Raw genomic sequence first — 22,113 nt, forward strand, 5'->3', positions numbered from 1 at the left:
TTGAACACTTCTACTTCTTGCATTGACTTAAATGAACTATCCTCTCGTCACTAGAGTCATTATTCACAGTTAAATCAACATGAAAAACTTCTTTGTTCTTATTAGCAGACCTTCTATATGTTCCAACAGCTTGAGATTTTGTAATCCTCCTAGGTAAAAACTTAAGTTTGGACTTCAAATTTGAGTTGCCTTTGCCCTTTGGTGTGGAACTAGCCTTGATAGTCTCTTACAGTTTGGGCTTCGGATTTGGGTTGGACTTCTGAATTAGCTTTTGGGTAAGTTTTGGTTTGGAGATGGACGAAGGGTTGGGCTTTGACTTGGGCTTGAGCTTTGGGTTAGATTTGGGCTTAAGAATGGGTTTGAGATGAGTTTGAGGAGGATTTAGATTAGGGGTTGTGTTAGCATCAGTGGGGTTTGGAATAGGGTCAGAGTTGGTTTCAGGAGGGTTTGGGATAGAATTGGGGATAGAGTTTGAGTTGGCATTTGTATCAGCATGGCTTGGGTTGGAGAATGAAACGGATTCTGGATTCGGTTCTGTAGTTGGGTTGGCGGTGTTAGCGTTAGATTTGGACCCTCACTTGTGTTCTTCTTGCTCATCAAGTCTCTTTCACTAGGATATTCTTCTCTATCATCAAGATATATCACAACTTCCTTCCCTATTAACAATTATGGTGTAGACACTCCATGGTATAAATATACATCAATAACTCCATCATTCTTCTGTGCATGAAAGCACATCTCCCTTAACTCATCATCACTTGTAAGAGCTCTCAGTCCACTCTCTAAGTTCCTCCCCGGAGGCAGCCACCAACACTAAACTATCTTGTCGTACCCAAATAGACTAATAGAGCAAACATATGCTAAATAGCTTGAAGTCAAATATTATACAAACTTAAACAAAACCCCTAAAATAATAATGAAAATAAAAATACAAAAAATATGGTTATAGGAAGAAATACTATTTACTATATTATTAGTATTGGATGCAACTTTTTTTTAATATAGTAACTAATTGACGTTCACTATTTTTACTGCATTATTGATTAGATAATCTTATATGCAATCCTAAACTAGTCTAGTTTTAGTTAGGATGCATGTTCTTGGACCTTGAGAATAATATTTTCTGCTTGCATTAGCTATTCCTATCTTGAAGGACGAAGGTTACTGTCAACTTGATCAATTATGTTCAATATTGTTGGAATCGTGAGAAGATATTATGATTCCACTTTTAATAACTTAAATTTGATAAAAAAAAATTTGTTATAAATGTGATTTCTATTTAAAATAAAACGTATTTTCTAAATAAAAATGACATTATCAATTAGAGAGTAACATAACAGAATATCTTCATTCATTGCTATTAAAAAATAAAAACCAAATTAACGAAAGAGTGGCATCCATCTCTGAGTGCTACATACTTTGTTTTTTGCCGTGTTTATGAAGGAAGGAAAAAATACAGATCATGTCAAAAACATCTACATATTGATTGAGAGTGACAAGGATATAGCAAAGAATTAGACAAATTTGATATACATTTTTCTCCACGCGTATTTGATACTCCTGGCATAATTAGAAACTGAGAGAGAATAGCTCAAAGACTTTTAAGATAAGCATTGGAGACTGAAACTTTACCACACATATGCAAGACTCTTGGAACGTAAAGGCTGGGTTGATTATTCCATTATCATGATTTGCTCATCATCATTATGTATATATAATGTGGTTGAGTGAGTGGAGTGAAAGCCATTAACAAATTAAATATTCCACTGAAAATGGGAATTAGATACCAAAACGTTGCTGCATGCGCAGTACTGGTACTTGTGATGGCTGAAATTGCAGGCATTTGTGCAAATTCAAGTACTACTCTGCACTCTCCATGTCTTGAAAGAGAGAGGCAAGCTCTTGTGAAGTTCAAAGCATCCCTGACTGATTCATCAAACATGCTTTCCTCATGGCATGGCGATGACTGCTGCCGATGGGAAGGGATATTCTGCGACAATGTTACCGGTCACGTTGTCACCCTTGATCTCGCCACTCCTTTTGAGAAATGCTGGAGTAGATCCATGTCGGAAGAAGAATATTGGTTAAGAAGTCATGACGAGAACAACTGTTTCCTTTTACATAATCAATATTTAGAAGCTCAGGATGTTAATTCATCGCTGCTGGAACTGGAATACTTGACTCATTTGGACTTGAGTGGAAATTATTTCCATTGGAGTCCCATACCCATGTTCATTGGTTCTATGCAACGCTTGAGGTATTTGTTGCTCGCTCATGCTGGTTTTGGCGGGAGAATACCGAGCAATCTTGGAAATCTCACCAACCTCCGATTTCTTGATCTGAGTTGGAATGTATTTTCACAAGACAGCAACATCAATTGGATTTCTCAACTGTCATTGCTGGAGCACCTCGACCTGAGCCGTGCTTACAGTTCATTACAGGTATTTAAACATGCTTCCATTGTCTCTATCTGTTGTCCTAACTTATTACTTGGATGGCTAATAATTTTTGGACTTGACAATAAAGCTGCTTCTTGTTCCTTGCTCAGGTTAATTTTATTAACCTCACCAAACTTCAATTCCTAAGTCTTGCCGGCAATGAACATACAGTGTCAATTTTCGATGCTTTACAAAACATGACATCATCATCACTTGTGCATCTTGATCTTGGTTGGAACAATATTGCTTCAATTCCATCTTGGTTTGGCAAATTCAAGAAACTTGAGTTTCTTGATCTCTCAGAGTGTTGGTTTCATGGTTCAATTCCAAATGCTTTACAAGATTCAACTACCATTGAATTATTGAACCTTTCGGGGAACGAATTTGAGTCTCTTCCATCCTGGTTTCACAAGTTTAAGAAAATTAAGCATCTTTTTCTTTCATTTAATAACTTCCGGGGTCTGATTCCTGATGCTTTACAAAACATGACTACCATTGAGTCCCTTGACCTTTCTCGCAACACTTTCACTTCAGTTCCATCTTGGTTTGTTGAGTTAAAAACACTTGTCTACCTTGATCTTTCATTTAATGAATTAAGATCCATGGAATGTTCCATTTCATCTATTTTAAAAAATATGTGTGACCTAAAAAGGTTATATTTAACAGGAAATAGACTCCGAAAAGATTCCATTGGAAACAATGATTTGTCTACCTGCATGAGACATGATTTAGAGAATCTTGATTTAGGTGGAAATAGATTTAATGCTCATTTGCCATCTTGGTTAGGACAACTTGAAAATCTAGGCAACCTTTATCTTGAAGGAAACCTTTTTTATGGTATCTTTCCATCTTCTTTTGGAAAATTACTGAAATTGAAAAATTTATATCTATCTAACAACAAGTTAGAAGGAGGCCTTCCAGATTCCCTGGGACAACTAGTAAATTTACAAGTTGTCGATTTTTCAAATAATTTTTTTAATGGAACCATCAGTCAAAATCTTGGACAACTAGTAAATTTAAAAGTTCTTGATGTCTCAAATAATTATTTGAAGGGAACCATTCCTCAAAGTCTTGGCCAACTTGTAAATTTATATGTTCTTGATGTCTCAAATAATTATTTGAAGGGAACCATTCCTCAAAGCCTTAGCCAACTTATAAATTTATATGTTCTTAATGTTTCAAATAATTATTTAACGGGAATCATTCCTCAAAGTCTTGGCCAACTTGAAAATTTACAAGTTCTTGATCTCTCAAATAATTATTTGATGGGAACCATTCCTACAAATCTTGATCAACTTGTAAATGTAACTAGCCTTCATTTTTCAAATAATTTTTTAAATGGCTCCATTCCAAAGGGACTTAATCAACTTGTAAATCTGCATACACTTGATCTTTCAAGGAATAAACTAGATGGGAGAATTTGTATTGATTTTCAAAAACTTGTGAAACTATCATACTTGGATCTATCATCAAATAAATTGGATGGAACCATTACAGCGGAAGAAAGGTGGCCTTTGATTATCTCAGAAGTGTCGTATTTGAATCTCTCCCATAATCAAATGAGTGGCTCGCTTCCTGAACATATTGGTCATATAATGCCCAATTTGAAGTACTTGCTTCTTGGAAATAACCTCATAAATGGTTCAATTCCAAAATCATTATGCCAAAATGACCAGTTGAGTATCCTTGACCTTTCAAAGAACAGGCTATCTGGTAAAATCCCCAATTGTTGGAAGGATAACAAAGCATGGGAAGAAATAAATTTGTCATCCAACAAACTCTCAGGTACTTTTCCAAGCTCATTTGGGAATCTTTCCTCTTTATCATGGTTGCATTTGAATAACAATAGCCTTCATGGAGAGTTTCTAGCGTCTGTGACAAATTTACCACAGTTGTTGATAATGGATCTCGGAGAGAATCAACTTTCTGGCACCATTCCATCATGGTGGACTGCTAACACATTTTCCTCACTACAAATTCTAAGGTTGCGAAATAACATGTTGAGCGGTAGCATTCCTTCACAAATATGCCAACTATTATTGCTTAAAATCCTGGATCTTTCTCGCAACAATTTAAACGGTCCAATACCTTGGTGTATAGGCAATCTTCAAGGAATGACTCTTAAGAGTCCCACTTTGTCTCCTACTTCACCAGTTGCTGGGTATCCCACTTTGCCTCTTGCTTCAATTGTTAATGTAGGTCGTTTTTTGTCTCGCACTCCATCTCATTTGTCTCCGCCTCCACCATTTTTGTCTCCTCCTCCACATCCACCTCCACCTCTACCTCCACCTCCACCTCCACCTCCATCTCTACCTCCACCTCCTCCTCCATCTCCTCCTGACTCTCCAAAAGATTGGCAAACTGAGGATGTCATAGAAGTCATGGAAGGAAGAGAACTTGACTACATAAAAATCTTGAAGCTTGTAGTCATCATGGATTTGTCCGAGAATAATTTGGTTGGCTCCATTCCTAACGGAATAACGATGCTCAATGGATTGCTTGGCTTGAATCTATCAAACAATCATTTGATGGGAGAGATCCCTGAGATGATAGAGAATATGAAATCACTTGAATCCTTTGATGTTTCAAGTAACCAACTCTCAGGCACAATTCCAAGCAACATGCCAGCTTTAACATCACTAAGTCATTTAAACTTGTCATATAATAACTTCTCTGGACCAATTCCCACAGATAACCAGTTTTTAACTTATGATTCATCGAGTTATGCTGGCAACCCATATCTTTGTGGATTTCCTCTACCCAACAAATGTGGTTATTCACATCAAGTTAATGGGACCACTGAATTTGAAGATGAAGACAACAGCTTAGATAAGTTGGAAAAGTGGTTGTTCTACCTTGTGATTGCAATTGGCTTTGCAACTGGGTTTTGGGGAGTTATTGGGACTTTGTGGTTCAAGAAAAATTGGAGGCATATTTACTTCAGATGGGTGGAAGATTTAGCTGACACGATCTATGTCACAACTGCAATAAAAATGGCAAAACTGAAGAAGTGGATGATGATGAGAAACCGTGTTGTTGTTTGATCATGTGTGTTTTTGTTTCTATTTTTATTTTAAAGAATCAAAAGTGGTAATAAATTAAAGAAAGTGAAACATGTTTGAGTATGTATGAATATGTACGAATTTGAAATAATGATTGTCATTTGATGTGTAATCTCCTGAAGAGCTTCTGCATAAAATAGAATAACATATGTAACAAATTCATTAAACAAAAATTGAAATAAATAGTATAAATAATACAAAGCGTGATGTTAAAGTAAAAAAATTGGAGACACTTCAACGAATTGCGGCATAAAAAGTATATGTGTAATGAGTAAACCATATTAATTATGAGAAGTGTGAAGAGAGATTTATTAAAGGACAAACACTTTTTTCGTTCTAAAGTTAGATTTGAAGTGATCTTTCATCAAGTAATCAGAAATTTTATTTAAATTTAATAAATTATAGGTTTTTAGAGTTTTATCAAATTTTCAATAAAAAAATCTCTATAGTTTAAAAGTTTATAATTAACTTCTTATGTTAAATACAAAAATTTTCGATTAGATTCCTAACAAGTAACAACAGGTGTTGTTAAAAGAAAAAGAAAAAGAAACATTCTTTGAAGAAGAACATAAAGGCAGTATGAGAAATGCAAAAGTGTGTAATGAACACAATCATTAAGAGGAAACTTGCCAACAAACTATAGTTCAAATGGCATAGTATTCATATACTCATTTAGAGATCGCGGATTTGTGTCTTATTCCTAACTTTAGAAAAAGCATACATATGCTGCATATCCAGTTTTTATTAGACTATTAAAATCTGTATATGGGAATATGCATATTTCTACACGTATATATCATAATAAATTCATTTAATTGTGCATTACCAAAAGCTGATTTATCATCTAGGTTTGATTTCATGATTTGTATGATTATCATTGTTGTTTATGTATTTTAAAAGTGAAAGCATTGGTTTACCTCAATTTAATTTGGTCCATCGAAAATGCTCCTTCTATGTTATTATTCATGCTAATTTAACTTAATTTTAATAAAATTTTATGTATCAATTTTCATTTTTTCCCCCTTTCATTATTTGGTGCTTGCATTGGCTGTGTATCTTGAAGAAATGCTACTTTTCAACTTGATCTGCTTCATTGACACATCTGAATCTGATAAGATCATGTTCTATATGTATTTTATATTGAGAATAATATCTCTTAAATAAAAGTGAAATGATTAGTTTGAAAAAAACACAAGGATCAAATAAAAAGGAATCGGAAATAAGCATTGAGTTTTGTTGGCGTAAGAAGAGGGGATAGAGTCAATGAGTCGTCGGTTAAGGGATCATGCACATGCAAAATGAAAAGAAAGAGTGGCATCCATGTCAGATTGGTACACATTTTTTTCCAACACGTATTTGTTACTCCACCAATAATTACAAACTCACAGAGACTTCTTCAAAGACTTGGAGACTGCTGGGACCGTACCACACATGCAAGAGTTGACTCTTGGTCTTGGAACGTAAAGGTTGGGTTTATTTTTCCATTATGATTCTTCCAAGAAAGTAACCATCATTATTCATAACTTGTTCATGATCAGTATGTATATATAATGTGGTTGAGTGGAGTGAAAGGCACAAACAAATCAGATATCATCAATAATATCTATTATATTCCACTGAAAATGAGAGTTAGATACCAAAGTGTTACTGCATGCGCACTATTGGTACTTGTAGTGGTGGCGGCTGAAATTGCAGAGTTATGTATTTCTGCAAATTCAACGACTCTCCTCCACCCTCCATGTCTTGAAAGAGAAAGGCAGGCTCTTATGAAGTTCAAAGCATCCCTGAATGATTCATCAAACATGCTTTCCTCATGGCATGGCGATGACTGCTGTCGATGGAAAGGGATCGGTTGTGACAATGTTACTGGTCATGTTGTCATGCTTGATCTCACCACTCCTTATGTGAAATGCAGGAGATCCGAGGCACAAATTGAATACACGTCGGAAGAACATGATTATGAGGAGTCGTTATCAAGTGAATGTGACCCTTTCATCGATCAATTAAAAGCTACGAATGTTAATTCGTCCCTACTGGAACTGGAATACTTGACTCATTTGGACTTGAGTGGAAATCACTTCTGTTGGAGTCCCATACCGATGTTCATTGGTTCTATGCACCGCCTCAGGTATTTATCCCTCGCTGATGCTGGTTTTGGCGGGGGAATACCCAGCAATCTTGGAAATCTCACCAACCTCCACTTTCTTGATCTGAGTTGGAACGAATTTTCACCAGACAGCAACATCAATTGGATTTCTCAATTGCCATTGCTGGAACACCTTGATATGAGCTTTATTTACACTTGGTTTCAGGTATTTGTCCTAACTTATTACTTGGATGGTTCATAATTCATGGACTTGACAAAGTTGCTTCTTGTTCCTCGCTCAGGTTAATATTAATCTCACTATCACTGCTCCTAATCTTCAATTCCTAAGTCTTGCCCACAATGGATTTAGTGTGTCAAATTTGGATGCTTTACAAAACATGACATCTCTTGTGCATCTTGATCTTGGTGGGAACAATCTTACTTCAATTCCATCTTGGTTTGGCAACTTCAAGAAACTTGAGTATCTTGATCTTTCATGGTGTTATCTTCATGGCCCAATTCCAAATGCTTTTCAAAATGCAACTTCCATTGAATTTTTGGACCTTTCTGAGAATAATTTTGACTCTCTTCCATCCTGGTTTCACAAGTTTAAAAAACTCAAACATCTTTTTCTTTCATCTAATAACTTCCAAGGTAGAATTCCCGTTGCTTTACAAAATATAACTAGCATCGAGTCTCTTGACCTTTATGGCAACTCTTTTACTTCAGTTCCATATTGGTTTATTGAGTTAAAGAAACTTGTCTATCTCAATCTTTCAATTAATAAATTAACATCTATGGAATGTTCCATTTCATCCATTTTGAAAAGCATGTGTCACCTGAAAAGGTTATATATAGCAGGAAATAGACTCCGAAAAGAATCCATTGGAAACAATGATTTGTCTAGCTGCATTAGACATGATTTGGAGAATCTTGACTTGAGTCAAAATGAATTTAACAATCATTTGCCATCTTGGTTAGGACAACTTGAAAATCTAAGCAACCTTGATCTCCAAAATAATTTTTTCTATGGTCCCATTCCCTCTTCTTTTGGAAAATTACTGAAATTGAAAACATTATATCTATCCAACAACAAGTTAGAAGGGAATCTTCCTAATTTTTTGGGACAATGTATAAATTTACAGGTGGTCGATCTTTCAAATAATTCATTTAATGGAACGATTATTCAAAATTTTGAACAACTTGTAAATTTACAAAATTTTGTTGTTTCAAATAATTATCTAACGGGATCCATTCCTTTGAGTCTTGGCCAACTTATAAATCTGACTATCCTTGATTTGTCAAATAATTATTTAAAAGGGATCATCCCTGCAAGTCTTAACCAACTTGTAAATCTGTCTTTCCTTGATCTTTCCAGGAATAAATTAGATGGGAGAATTTGTATTGATTTTCAAAAACTTGGGGTTCTATCACACTTGGATCTATCTTCAAACTATTTGAATGGACCCATTATAGGGGAAAAAAGTTGGCCTTTGTTTATCCCAGAAATGTGGTATTTGAATCTCTCACATAATCAAATCAGCGGCTCACTTCCTGAACATATTGGTCATATAATGCCCAGTTTGGGGTCCTTGATTCTTGGAAATAACCTCATAAATGGTTCAATTCCAAAATCATTGTGTCAACTTGATTATTTGAGTGTCCTTGACCTTTCAAAGAACAGTCTATCTGGTAAAATCCCCAATTGTTGGAAGGATAACAAAGAATGGGGACAAATAAATTTGTCATTCAACAAACTCTCAGGGGCTGTTCCAAGCTCATTTGGGAGTCTTTCCACTCTGTTATGGTTGCATTTGAACAACAACAACTTTCATGGAAAGTTTCTAGCGTCTGTCAGAAATTTGACGCAATTGTTGATCATGGATCTCGGAGAGAATCAACTTTCTGGCACCATCCCATCATGGAGTGCTAACACATTTTCTTCACTACAAATTCTAAGATTGCGGCAAAACAGGTTAAGTGGTAGCATTCCTTCACAGATATGTGAACTATCATCACTTCAAATCTTGGACCTTTCTCGCAACAATTTAAATGGTTCAATACCTTGGTGCATAGGCAATCTTCGAGGAATGACTCTTGAGGCTCCCGCTTTGTCTCCTACTTCACCTGTTGCCCAGGCTCCCACTTTGCCTCCTACTTCACCTGTTGCCGAGGCTCCCAATTTAAATGGTTCAATACTTTTTGCTGAGGGTCCCAATTTGTCTCCTGATTCATCTATTGCTGCAAGTCCCGCCCCTCCTCCAGTAGATTGGCAAACTGAGGATGTGATAGAAGTCGTGAAAGGAAGAGAACTTGACTATATAAGAATATTGAAGCTTGTAGTCCACATGGATTTGTCCGAGAATAATTTGGTTGGCTCCATTCCAAAAGGAATAACATTGCTCGATGGATTGCATACCTTGAATCTATCAAACAATCATTTGATCGGAAAGATCCCTAACATGATAGGGGATATGAGATCACTTGAATCCTTTGATGTTTCAAGTAACCAACTCTCGGGTACAATTCCAAGCGGCATGTCAGCTTTAACATCACTCAGTCAGTTAAACTTGTCACACAATAACTTCTCTGGACCAATTCCCACAGGTAACCAGTTTTTAACTTTTAATCCATCCAGTTATGCTAGCAACCCATATCTTTGTGGATCTCCTCTACCCAACAAATGTGGTTATTTACATGAAGATCATGGGAGCAGCGAATTTGAAGATGAAGACAGCAACTTAGATAAGTTGGAAAAGTGGTTGTTCTACTTTGTCATTGCAATTGGCTTTGCAACTGGGTTTTGGGGAGTTATTGGGACTTTGTGGTTCAAGAAAACTTGGAGGCATATTTACTTCAGATGGGTGGAAGATTTAGCTGACACGATCTATGTCACAACTGCAATAAAAAAGGCAAAACTGAAGAAGTGGATGATGATGAGAAACCGTGTTGTTGTTTGATCATGTGTGTGTTTTTATTTTTATTTTGAAGAATCAAAAGTGGTAATAAAATAAGAAAAATGAGAGATGTTTGATGCATGTATATGTACGAATTTGAAATAGAGATTTTCATTTGATGTTTAATCTCCTGAAGAGCCTCTGCATAAACAGAACAACATAGCTAATAACAAAGTCATTAAAGAAAAATTGAAATAAATAGTATAAATATAGATTCATGATGTTAAAGTAAAAAAATTGGTGACACTTCAACACCTTTACATAGTAGTAGAGAAGTTGAGTTAATTGCTCCCTTTCTGAAATTCACCTCTACTTTTGATGCACCATTTTCTTAAACTCCTGTTGATTCATTTGCTCTGAATCTTGATTCAATACAGCAGTATCCATACCTTAAGCTTAAGCTTGTGGTGAAGTATATGTGGCCAAAAAAGTTCCATTATATCATGTAAAAAATAATAATTTAAAAGAAGTTCTATTCTCTGGCAACAACACACTCTAGCATTCTGCATAGTTTATTATTGATGACAATAAATTATTCGGTTCAATAAAAAACACTAATTACCAATTGATTGAAGATAACAAGTAACATTTAGTGGAACAACAACGCTATATCATTAACAATACTATAGTTCAGAAAATACCTGAGCTATATGGAATATGGATATTCAACTTCTTATGAGTAGCAGAACAATAGGGTTATGCAAGTTGCAAAAGTAAACGATTAACAGAAAAAAGATACTAAATTAATAAGTCCTCAGCTTTATGCATGTAAATAATTATATAATGAATTTACATTTTAATAAAAAGATTAAAATTTATTTATTCAAATTACGATTTATTGCAACATAATTAAAATTTAATAGCATAAAATATTTTTTTTTCAAATTAGTTGCTAATAAGGATAACAATTAAATTCATCTTATAATTTTTACTTAATGATAAAATTGGCAAATTGATTAAAACCATACTTATAAATTAGCTTGTCTAATGGCATGACATAATGTCAAATAACGCTCTACGTGAACTTTTTATCAAGATAAAGAAATTATCTTGATTTATGGTTTAATTAAAACTGAAAACAAGTTAGTTTACATTTACAATTGAGAAATCAATTAATTGTTATTTGATTATTTCACATTCTTTATCACTAGAATGAGATCCGCGCGATGCATAAAACGGTAAATTAATGATAGTATATAATAAATATTAGAAATTGCTATGTTTTGTAGAATTAAATTAAATATGTATAAACTAAAGTTAAATTTAAAAGGTGTTTTATTTAAAATAATTTGTAGTACAAAAGATTTGGATGTTAAAATTGTACAAAGTGACATTTTTATTTGGTGATTTAATTTTTACATTTGCTTTTGTTGATAGACTTAGTCTTTTTATGTAGTGTTCGTCCTCCTTTTTCTTTATTGGTTGAGTTGTATGCACTTTCTATTGTGTTGTTTGTTCCATCTTTGCGTGTATGTTCTTCTTCCGAAGATGTGTCTTGAATTTGTATGATTTTCTTTCTCCTTAATTTCTTGATGGGTATGTGATTTTCGTCTGATGATATTAGTATTGGCGAAGTTGGTTCCTATAATCAATGAATAATTTAAATTAGAAATAAAAATGATGTCTTAAATAAGTGAATTTTTTCTGGAGTATAAACTGTTTTATTTGTTGTAATGGGTGTTGAGGTTCAGTGTCTTTGGTTGGAGCAAATGTCTTGGTAACAGTGTATTGTTGACAATCTTTTTTGAGATTAAAATCATTTACTTTGACTTCAAATATAAGTGTAAGGTTGCATAAATTTTTCAATTGGGGTTGTAACATCTCAAGATATTTTGAAACATTTTACATATACCCTTTAATTTTATCAAAATACCTAAACTACCCTTTACCCCTTTTCTAAACCCTAACCCTCTCCTAACACACACACACATACCCTGCTGAGAATGAAAGAAAGAAAAATAGCGAGAGAAAACAGAGAGGGAGAAGAAAGGAAGAAGAGGGGGAGAAGGGGGTGACACCGGTGAGGCTGGACGTCGCCGTCGTTGCTGCGGATCAGGTAGGGAGAGGGAGAAGGAGTTCGAAACAGGGAATGGGGGAAGGAGAAAGGAAGATGCGCGAGAGAGGAGGTGCTGTCCCTGGAGACCGTCCCTACCGCTGGAAGGGGAGCTTCGTTGTTGCTGTCGCGGCTGCAGGTATGGGGCTTCGAAGAGAGAGAGAGGAGCTCTCAGAGAGAGAGAAACACAATGCCTAGAGAGAGGAGAGTCTCGCGAGGAGGGGGAGCTGGTATGCCTCCGCCGTTGTCGCAAGCTGCGCCACCGTGCCTCTGGTCACCGGGGATCGCGCTGACGTCGCCGGAAGCCGCTGTTGGAACCTCTGCAAGTTTGCCCTAGCTCAGCTTTGCTTCTGCCTGTTCTGTCCTTGCCGGTGGGGGGTCACCGGAGCTGCTGATGCTCCATCCTCTTATTTCCTTTGGGCTGTTGTTGAGGTTGCTGCAGTGAGAAATCGAAGTTGTTGCTACTACCTCGGTCCAAATTTCGTGCTCTTTCATTCCGTTCTACTTCAACCTTCCTTGGCACTCTGGTTTGGTTTCTTCGGTCCCTTGGGACCAATTTGTGAGTAGGCTTTACATTTATAACCGTTAATTTTGTTGGTTTATGCTATTCTGAGTTTTTAATTACATTTATAAAACTATTGTTGAAGAACTTTGATTTGATTAAAATAATTAATTTATTATAATTGAAAAAAATATTTTTATGAAGTTCATATCTTAGAAATTTTACATGAGACTATATATATATTTGATGAAGTTTTATATTATTTTAGAACATTTGATTTTACTTGAATATATACTTTTGAAGCATTGAAGTATTTGTTAGTACTTATTGACTTTGAAATTATGAAATATGTTTCTATGATTGAAAAAGTATGATTTGAAAATATTTCTAATAAGAAAGTATTATCTGATTGATTTGATTCGATACCTTGTATATTTGAGAGATTAAAGAATTATTGTATTTGAAACTATATGTTTTGAATTGGTTTGAGAGGCTCGTATTAGAAAACCGTAGTTAACGGCGGTTATGACGTTAACTTAGATGCATCTGACTCAGACTCCAGCTAGCAGGGGTGTTGCTAGCCTAACGTGTAGGCCACACGTTAGATCTGATATTCCGTTAGGACACACAAGAGGAAAGGGCTACCCATAGAGGTGGAGCCGCCCAAGTGTGGACTTTTGATTTGATTTCTGTATGAGAACTCCCTTATTGATTGCTGTGAAAAATAACTCAAACCAGTTTAGTTTATTGTGTATTGAATATTGTATTGAATTTTGAAGAAGGTCTTTCTTTCCTCCTAAATTTGTTTTTCAATCATGTTCTGAAATCTAAAATTCTTTGTTGTTTTTCAACGCCCGAATTGAGCATTGTGTTCAATACCTTTCAAAAGTTTTGAACTTATACTTGTTGGTTAGTTCTCTCTTTTTATGCATTTTATTTGTTTGATTTTTGAATACTGTAACATTATTTATTTTATGGTAAAGTGCTTTGAATGTTTAAGATTCCTTCCTTTATAGATCTTTGTTTTAAACTTTTAATCAATGCAAGTTTTACTCTCGCACTTCTGCAATGCTTTGCTTGTTTGGATTTTTATTGAAGACCCTTTACTTACAAGTTCCTAATCTGTTTACTGATTTTCAGTTGTTTCTTGTTTTAAATTTATGATCCCAAAAAAAAAGCATTTTGCTTCAAGTTACTTTACCTTGTGCAAGTTAATCATGTTCTGGTTTGAACCTTGAATTGTTGCATATAAACGTTTGACCTAAAATAGAGAGTTGTCAATAAATCTCTTATACTTTCTAATACACTGAAATTGCATCCTTTCCAGTTTGTCTTGCCAGATCTTGTACTTTGATTTTGATAATCTAACTGATATTTTACATTAATTTTATTATAGTATACTAAATATTAATTTTGTAATTTTGATTGATTTTTCTTATATTTTGATAATAAGATAATAAAATATAACATGAGCTAAATGTTTCTTAGAAAGCTACAAGCTTACAATTTGTATACATGTGCACTCAAGACAATAATATATATGAAGAAAAGAGTGATAAATGAATTTCTACTATGATTGAACCCAAAATATGGTTATATGACTAATATTAATAGAGATCATTGAGATTTTCTAAGTAACAAGCAAGTCAATTTCTTTGGTGATTGGACTATTGAGTTTCTTAATTTGTATGTAATGGTTATTTTTGGGTTTCTTAGTCTCACTTCTGGGTTGGAAATTTGTGAAAGGCTCCGTATATACCAAAAAAAAATTCTTTATATATTTTCCAAGATACGACAAGGATTTGGGAGATATATTTTCAAATATTTAGATTTAATATATGTATTTGAGTTTGTCCTAAGTTTATGAGCTTTAAGTTCACTTGACTATTTATGAAGGTGAATTTTCTTTTTGGTGTTTTATCTTTATAAAAAATATGACCTCATACCAATTTTCTAAATTTCTTTTACTATGTGTTGGATTATATTTAAAAAAAATAGTTATTTTAACTGATTTTAGTATATTAATTGGCAGTACTTCAAAGTTTAGTTTTATTATTATCAGTATTTTATTTGTGAATTTATTTAGAACTTCATACTAAGTCTAGCTGCATGATTATAAGAAATCACATGACTGGAGGGACGTCTGTTGCTGCGTTGTTCCTGTCGCTGTTTGGATGTACCTGAACCAAGTCGTCGTTGCCACCGGAGCTGAACTGTTCCTGTCATTATCCCGGTCCAGCCTTTTTCTTTGATTTTGCTCTACCTTTCATGTCCTATTATGCCACCATTTAATCTGTCTTGTCCTTGTTTTAATTCGACTTTAGTTTTGCCCTGTTTTAGATTCCCAGAACTATCACCAGCTCCATCTTGTCACTACTCCGGTCAAAATTCTGCGCGGAGATCAATTACATTTCTTGCTATGTATTACATAACTTTCTACTATTTTGAGTTAGGAGATATCAAATTTTATATTGATGTAACTATTTAAGGTCCAAAGTCATGGTAATAAACTAATAATCTCAAAGGTACTTAGTCGAAGATTTCTATAGAAAGGGAAAAGAAGCATGCCGACTTTGTGATAGTTACTATTTTTTTATTTTATGACTGTTAAGTTGTCTATTCCAGAATGTGTTATCTTATTTTAATTTATATTTTGCTTGCTTTCTCTGTTGTTGATTTTGTCTTTTTACTAATGCATATCCTCGCTTGATTGTGCATCTAGTATCCCCCAAGGTTCTTGAAAAAAAAAAAAAACCTTTGCCCTTGATTGCTATTAATCTTAAATTCATAAACCTTGAATCTTTTTGTTTCAACTTGAATTTGTGTGACGTGATAACTTTATGCTTTTATTATTTCTTTTGAAATGTTTGTCTCATATTTTTCCTTGAGGATGTGAAATAATTCTCTTAGTTTTATTCATTGTTGATGGATGTCTTATTTGATTGTGTTTCTAATCTTTCTTTTAAATCCTTGTGAACATTGTCATCGACTTTAGTGGCCATCTCTTGTGAGCTTTGTACTTCTTTTATTCATTTTGAACTTGTTCCGACCTAATACTCCATCTTCCCTTTTATTGCTTCCATCGAAGTCCCTCGATTCAAATTTCCTTGTTAATATGTGGCTTAACTCTCTTTTGGCACATTTCATTGTTTCTGTACATCCTTGTTTAATTATTGCGATCTTACACATCCTTTCGAATTCCTGCGAACAGCATCTGAGATGCTTGTTCTTCTCTTCCTAAGTTTTGTATTCCTTTGAGTAAACTCGAGATTCTATTGGTTAACGTGTAATCTCTAGATACAGCGAGCAATACGTTAGTTTTAGGACCTTGCGACGTCAAGAAGATTATGAATTAAGAGTATTTCGAGGAGGAAGTTAAGGAGATTTTGGTACAAGTAGAAAAGTTAGTGTTGACGTTTGACTTTCGAATGTACTTTGGGAGTGATGGACAAAGTGAAAAGCGCCATGTGTGTTTGACTTATCAAGAGAACAAGAGGGCGTAAATGTCAACCGCATCATTTTAACACACACCTATGCTGTAATTTTTGCACCCGATTATACTTCTTTCTCATGTTTGGAAAAAGGGCTAAAACCATTTAACATTTTTCATACAGTATCAATTTTCGAGGGCGAAAATTTTTTTTTTAGGGGGGTAGAATGTAACATCTCAAGATATTTTGAAACATTTTACATATACCCTTTAATTTTATCAAAATACCTAAACTACCCTTTACCCCTTTTCTAAACCCTAACCCTCTCCTAACACACACACACACACCCTGCTGAGAATGAAAGAAAGAAAAATAGCGAGAGAAAACAGAGAGGGAGAAGAAAGGAAGAAGAGGGGGAGAAGGGGGTGACACCGGTGAGGCTGGACGTCGCCGTCGTTGCTGCGGATCAGGTAGGGAGAGGGAGAAGGAGTTCGAAACAGGGAATGGGGGAAGGAGAAAGGAAGATGCGCGAGAGAGGAGGTGCTGTCCCTGGAGACCGTCCCTACCGCTGGAAGGGGAGCTTCGTTGTTGCTGTCGCGGCTGCAGGTATGGGGCTTCGAAGAGAGAGAGAGGAGCTCTCAGAGAGAGAGAAACACAATGGTTTTAATTTATCGTTGAGTCGGTTAAGCTTGCTAGGGATTATTTTCCTGAGCGCCGGTCATGGCTCGTTTTGGGCCATGACAAAGTGGTATCAGAGCTTAGGTTTAATCTGTGTAATATGGAGCAAGTGTCCTATGGTAGTATCACAATTGTATAAATAGAAGCGCGCCTATTTGTACAAATTGTGGGACTATCAAAGGCCTATAGGAATATCCTCTTTGTCCTCTATGTCATTATTGTCTTCTGATTATTGTGATCATCTGTCCTCTGCCTCTTCTTACTACTCTTGTCATTTTGTACCCAATCTTGCCCTATTCCTTGCTAGATTTTCTCGAACGTGTTCTTGCAATAGTTTCAGTTTCAGTTCCGGTTCGCGATTTCTGCCTTGTAACTAGTTCTAATCTTTTCCCTTTTTGTGAATGCATGCTTTAATCTTTTTCATCTTTGTGTTGTTCTCTATGATTCCTGATGTCAATATTTCATAAAATACTTAGAAGATCCGATTGGTGTTTGCTGTGAATTACTATCTAATTCCTTTATAGAGCTGTATTTGAAATTTTGGATTGCTTGAATTCCTTGAGTTACTAAACGAGATGCCTTGTTTTGGACTTGATAAGCGATATCTGAATTTTTATTTTTATGTTGATAATCTTTGAAGTTATGACTAGATTTTGAGTTGCTTGTGATCCTTTCTTTCAAATCAATAATTTTAAGAAAAAAAAAATTGTTATTCAGTTGCTCAAGGAGAAGAATTATGCGATAAACATATGAATGAAGTGTTATTGATGTTTGTTAGATTAATGATTTTCTCTACTTAGGTGTAGTGAATTATTTGGGTGATTAATTGGCTGGATTGAAATGTTTTTCAATCTAGAAGTTTGGTTGAGTTTTTTTTTAATTTGCTGATTTGGTCCTATTATGGTACTATGTTGTCAAATATGGTTTTTCTGTTATGGAACTATTTTTCTGATTGTTCAAGTGATATCTAGATTATGAACGCTTGCTTTTTGTTGGTGATTAGATAATGAATTTTGCTCTTGGCTAAGATCTAAAACTTGAGAATTCTCTCAATCTTAGTTTTTTGAGAGTTTTCCTGCTCTTAACTAGTTTTTATTCTCAAAAGTTTAGAAAGATTAATTTTCTTGATTTGTAGTGCCTTGTGAGATTAGGATTATAGATCTTGCATATTGAAAATAATTTTTTATTGATTTTCAACGAAAAAGACTAGATATCTAAATTCTCAAAGCTGAACAAAGTTTATATACAAGTTTTTTTCCTTGTTATATTCTAATGATTATAAAGCATATGACGATTATCTTGAATATGTGTTAAATTGTAGCTTGCATGTGAGAGTTAGTTACTAATTTAGATAGTTCTTTGCTGATATATGTTGCTTGATTAGTGATCATTAACAAATAAATAATCTGAGTTAATTGCTTTTGAGGGATGCATGAGGTTATTGGTTGCTGCTGTAAAGTAGTTTAATAATATGTAAGTGTTGCTGAATTGGTGATTGATGCGGTTGTAACTTGATGAATCTTGGTTGAAAATTGCTAAAATAAGTTAATAGTGAGCTAGGAGGTTTTCATATCTTATCTTATTCATAAAGTGTTTATGGTTTAAACTTGACTTTCATACTTATGCGATTATTTATTTAGTTATTTTTGTTATTATTCTTCCATGAACAAAGAGTGAAAGAACTAAATTCTAATTGCTCAACTTATACGTCATTGGCTTTATGATATAGTGATGACTCTTGATTGATTGATGCTATTTCCTTTAGATATTTCGCTTTTAAGATATCAAGGAAGAATTTTTCCTTTTAAATTCATATGATTAGTATGGTAATGCTCACTTGAGAGTCATGTGCTTGTAGAATAAATACTATATTGAGTCATAAACTTCTATATGTTACATAAGTTTTCTTTCATGATTATAGAATTATGTCGAAAATATTTTAAATTGCTAGCCCATCTGTATTTGACACCTTGCACTGAAATTGTGGGCGATGGAGATTGAAAAATTTCTTGTTTGTAATGTATGAAAATTGGGGATGTCTATACTCTAAATAAATTGATGAATAAATTTTTGTACTTTGAGTTCTTTTTGAGTTTTTGGATTTGATCATGAGTTGTTTCATCATAACTTGTTAACCTAGGAAATAATGGGTATGGATTGATCACAATTTGATCTTGAAGATGTAAATTTATCATTTTTTTTCTTTCTTTTCATGAGTTTTCTTTTTTAATTGGTTCATTTATTTTGGATTTTATCATACGTTGTATTTGGTTGTTTTGAATCTTTCCTTTATCTGTATGCTTTGATTGATTGTGTTTGAATATTTCGTTTTGTTTTGGTTGTTGATGTTTAGAAATAAAAATTTTTAAGTAATACCATTTTTTATATATGCTAGCTTCTAATTTTGGATGCAACATCTATGTCCTTTTCCTAATTTACTCTCTCAATTATTTGCAATACTTTCATTATTTTTGGCCTTTTTAGAGTCTTGATGATGATGCTAATGAGGAATGGTTATAGAATAAGGAATATGATGAAGCTTTTTCGGTGATTTCAACAATTACTTATGCCCTAAAGCCTCTTATGCTATGATGATATTGTTCTGCTGGACTTTGTTTTGTTTTGTTCGCTTTCTAGTTTTGTTGAAAAAAAAAATCTATATTCTATCTAGCGTCGTCACATCTTGTGGTATGATTGTTTAGCATGGAGCATACGGATAGCTAGAAATTATAACTTGCGAGAAATAGTTCTTCTAAACTCTTTCGTTTCTTTTATTTAAGTAATGGTAATCTTTAAGTTTGGGAATGTTAGGCGTTCTTCTTGTGATGGTTTGTGTTGAAGTATGTGCTATAACCGTGCCGCGTGATTTTATTTATCGTTCACTTCGCTATATTTCATATCAAGAGTTCCTTGTTTTAATCCTTGTTGAAATTGGAAATTTGATTATTTTGTTTCACGTCCTACATCTTATGCATATCTCGATCTTATCGTCATGCTTTTGGCTATTCCATAGATTCTCGACAACATAGGTGTTGACGTTGCATTCCTTTACGTGAACTATGTAACTCCTTGATGTAATCTGAACTTGCTTTACTATGATACATCATATCTTCTAATATTCTCCTCGAATTCTTGTTCCAGATCTTCTTTGAAAAAGTTATTGATTTGATTCTTTTCTTGCCTTATCGTGTCCCTAATCATCCACTTAAATCTTTTTGAGAAAAAAAAAAAAACACTGTCATTAACTTTGGTTATCTTCTTTTAGTAAACTTTGTACTTCTTTGATCCAACTTAAACTTGTTTTGACCTAATGCACTATCTTTTCTTTTATTGTTTCTATCAAAAATTTTTTGATTCAGATTTTCTCGTTAAGATTCAATTGACTCTCTTTCTGGGACACTTCATTGTTTCTGTACATCATTGTTTAATTGAAATCTTAAACATCCTTCCACGTTCGTGCGAATACCATCTGTGATGTTTGCTTTTCTCTTTTTAGGTTTCGAATCCTTTTGAGTAAACCCGTGCTTGTTTCGGTGTCACGTGCGATTCCCAGATAGCAAACGATACGTTAATTCATTAAGACACAGCTTATTGATGCTGAAGTTCGAAAAGTTGTAATTCTAAGACATGACGTAAGACCGGTTGCTTCCGTAGATATATACTACAGAACCAAGGAGAGTATGAAGTAAGAAGGTATTTTGAGGAGATTAACGAACGAAGTGAAGAGTGCTATGTACATCTAAGCTGTCAAGGAAATGTGAGTCGGTGAATGTCAACCGCATATTTTTTAACAAAAACCTATCTTGTAACTTTTGCATCTCTTTATACTTCTTTCTCATGTTTGGTAAAGTGCTAAAATCAAATAAAGTCTTGCAGGTTATATCAATTTTCGAGGGCAAAAATTTTTTTTAAGGAGGGTAGAATGTAAAATTCCTATAATACCCTTCTCTTTTTTTTCCAAACCAAAATTCTAACCCTAACTTTGACATAGCACACTCCCTCACACACTCACCAAAACCCTAGCCACCCTTACCCCTTCCAACAGCAGAACAAAAGAACAGAAAGGGAAAAGAGAAGAGGGGGAGAACCGGAGAGGGAAGAGAAGAGGACGGAAGGGAGGTGGCGCCGGTGGGCATCACTGCCACTGTCGCCGCCGTGGTGTCATCGCGAGGAAGGCCAGAACCGAGGGAGAGAGAGCCGCGCAAGGAGAAGGAGGCATCACCGTCTCGTGTCGCCGTCGTCACCGTCGAGGTCTTCATCGTTGCCGTCCATGGAGGTTTGCAAACAGAGGGAAGACGCGCCGTTCTACCCAGAGCCGCCACGGGAAGGGTCGTCGCCGTCAAGCCCAGCCACCATCGCGGCCGTTCGTGCCTCCGTTTCGCGCCGCCAGATCTGTCGCCGGGAGAGAAACAGAACGCGCGTGGAGTGAGAAGTGGTCGCAGGGAGGTTCTACCGCCGTTGGAACTCCGCTGCTGTTGCTGCTGCTATGGCCACCGCACCTCTGCCGCCAAGAAACGCCAAGGAGGGACGTCTGTTGCTGCGTTGTTCCTGTCGCTGTTTGGATGTACCTGAACCAAGTCGTCGTTGCCACCGGAGCTGAACTGTTCCTGTCATTATCCCGATCCAGCCTTTTTCTTTGATTTTGCTCTACCTTTCATGTCCTATTATGCCACCATTTAATCTGTCTTGTCCTTGTTTTAATTCGACTTTAGTTTTGCCCTGTTTTAGATTCCCAGAACTATCACCAGCTCCATCTTGTCACTATATTAAAGTATTTGTTGGCATCCACTTTGAAATTATGAAATATTTTTTTATGATTGAGAAATTATGATTTGAAAAGATTTCTGATAAAAAAATATTATCTGATTGATTTGATTCGATACTTTATATATTTGAGAGATTGAAG

At 35.0% G+C, this 22,113-nt stretch overlaps 2 protein-coding genes across 2 annotated transcripts; both read left to right on the top strand.

Annotated features, from left to right (window-relative positions):
- On the top strand, window positions 7-5,612 carry LOC110262333 (LRR receptor-like serine/threonine-protein kinase GSO1). Its single transcript, XM_016323548.2, has 2 exons — window positions 7-2,441; window positions 2,549-5,612. The coding sequence occupies exons 1-2, from the start codon at window positions 1,773-1,775 to the stop codon at window positions 5,480-5,482; spliced, it is 3,603 nt and encodes a 1,200-aa protein (XP_016179034.1). The 5' UTR covers window positions 7-1,772; the 3' UTR covers window positions 5,483-5,612.
- On the top strand, window positions 6,546-10,664 carry LOC107621524 (receptor-like protein 12). The gene is made up of 2 exons (XM_016323550.2): window positions 6,546-7,812; window positions 7,889-10,664. Exons 1-2 carry the CDS (start codon window positions 7,051-7,053, stop codon window positions 10,544-10,546), a joined length of 3,420 nt encoding a protein of 1,139 aa, XP_016179036.1. The 5' UTR covers window positions 6,546-7,050; the 3' UTR covers window positions 10,547-10,664.

The sequence above is a fragment of the Arachis ipaensis genome, chromosome B10 (assembly GCF_000816755.2).
Source record: "Arachis ipaensis cultivar K30076 chromosome B10, Araip1.1, whole genome shotgun sequence".
NCBI lineage: Eukaryota > Viridiplantae > Streptophyta > Magnoliopsida > Fabales > Fabaceae > Arachis > Arachis ipaensis.

Excerpts from the sequence above, each read along its gene's own strand:
- LOC110262333 (XM_016323548.2), top strand. The coding sequence starts at position 1,773 with ATGGGAATTAGATACCAAAACGTTGCTGCATGCGCAGTACTGGTACTT. Across the intron at positions 2,442-2,548 it reads GTGCTTACAGTTCATTACAG|GTTAATTTTATTAACCTCAC; the intron begins GTATTTAAACAT and ends TTCCTTGCTCAG.
- LOC107621524 (XM_016323550.2), top strand. The coding sequence starts at position 7,051 with ATGTGGTTGAGTGGAGTGAAAGGCACAAACAAATCAGATATCATCAAT. Across the intron at positions 7,813-7,888 it reads TTATTTACACTTGGTTTCAG|GTTAATATTAATCTCACTAT; the intron begins GTATTTGTCCTA and ends TTCCTCGCTCAG.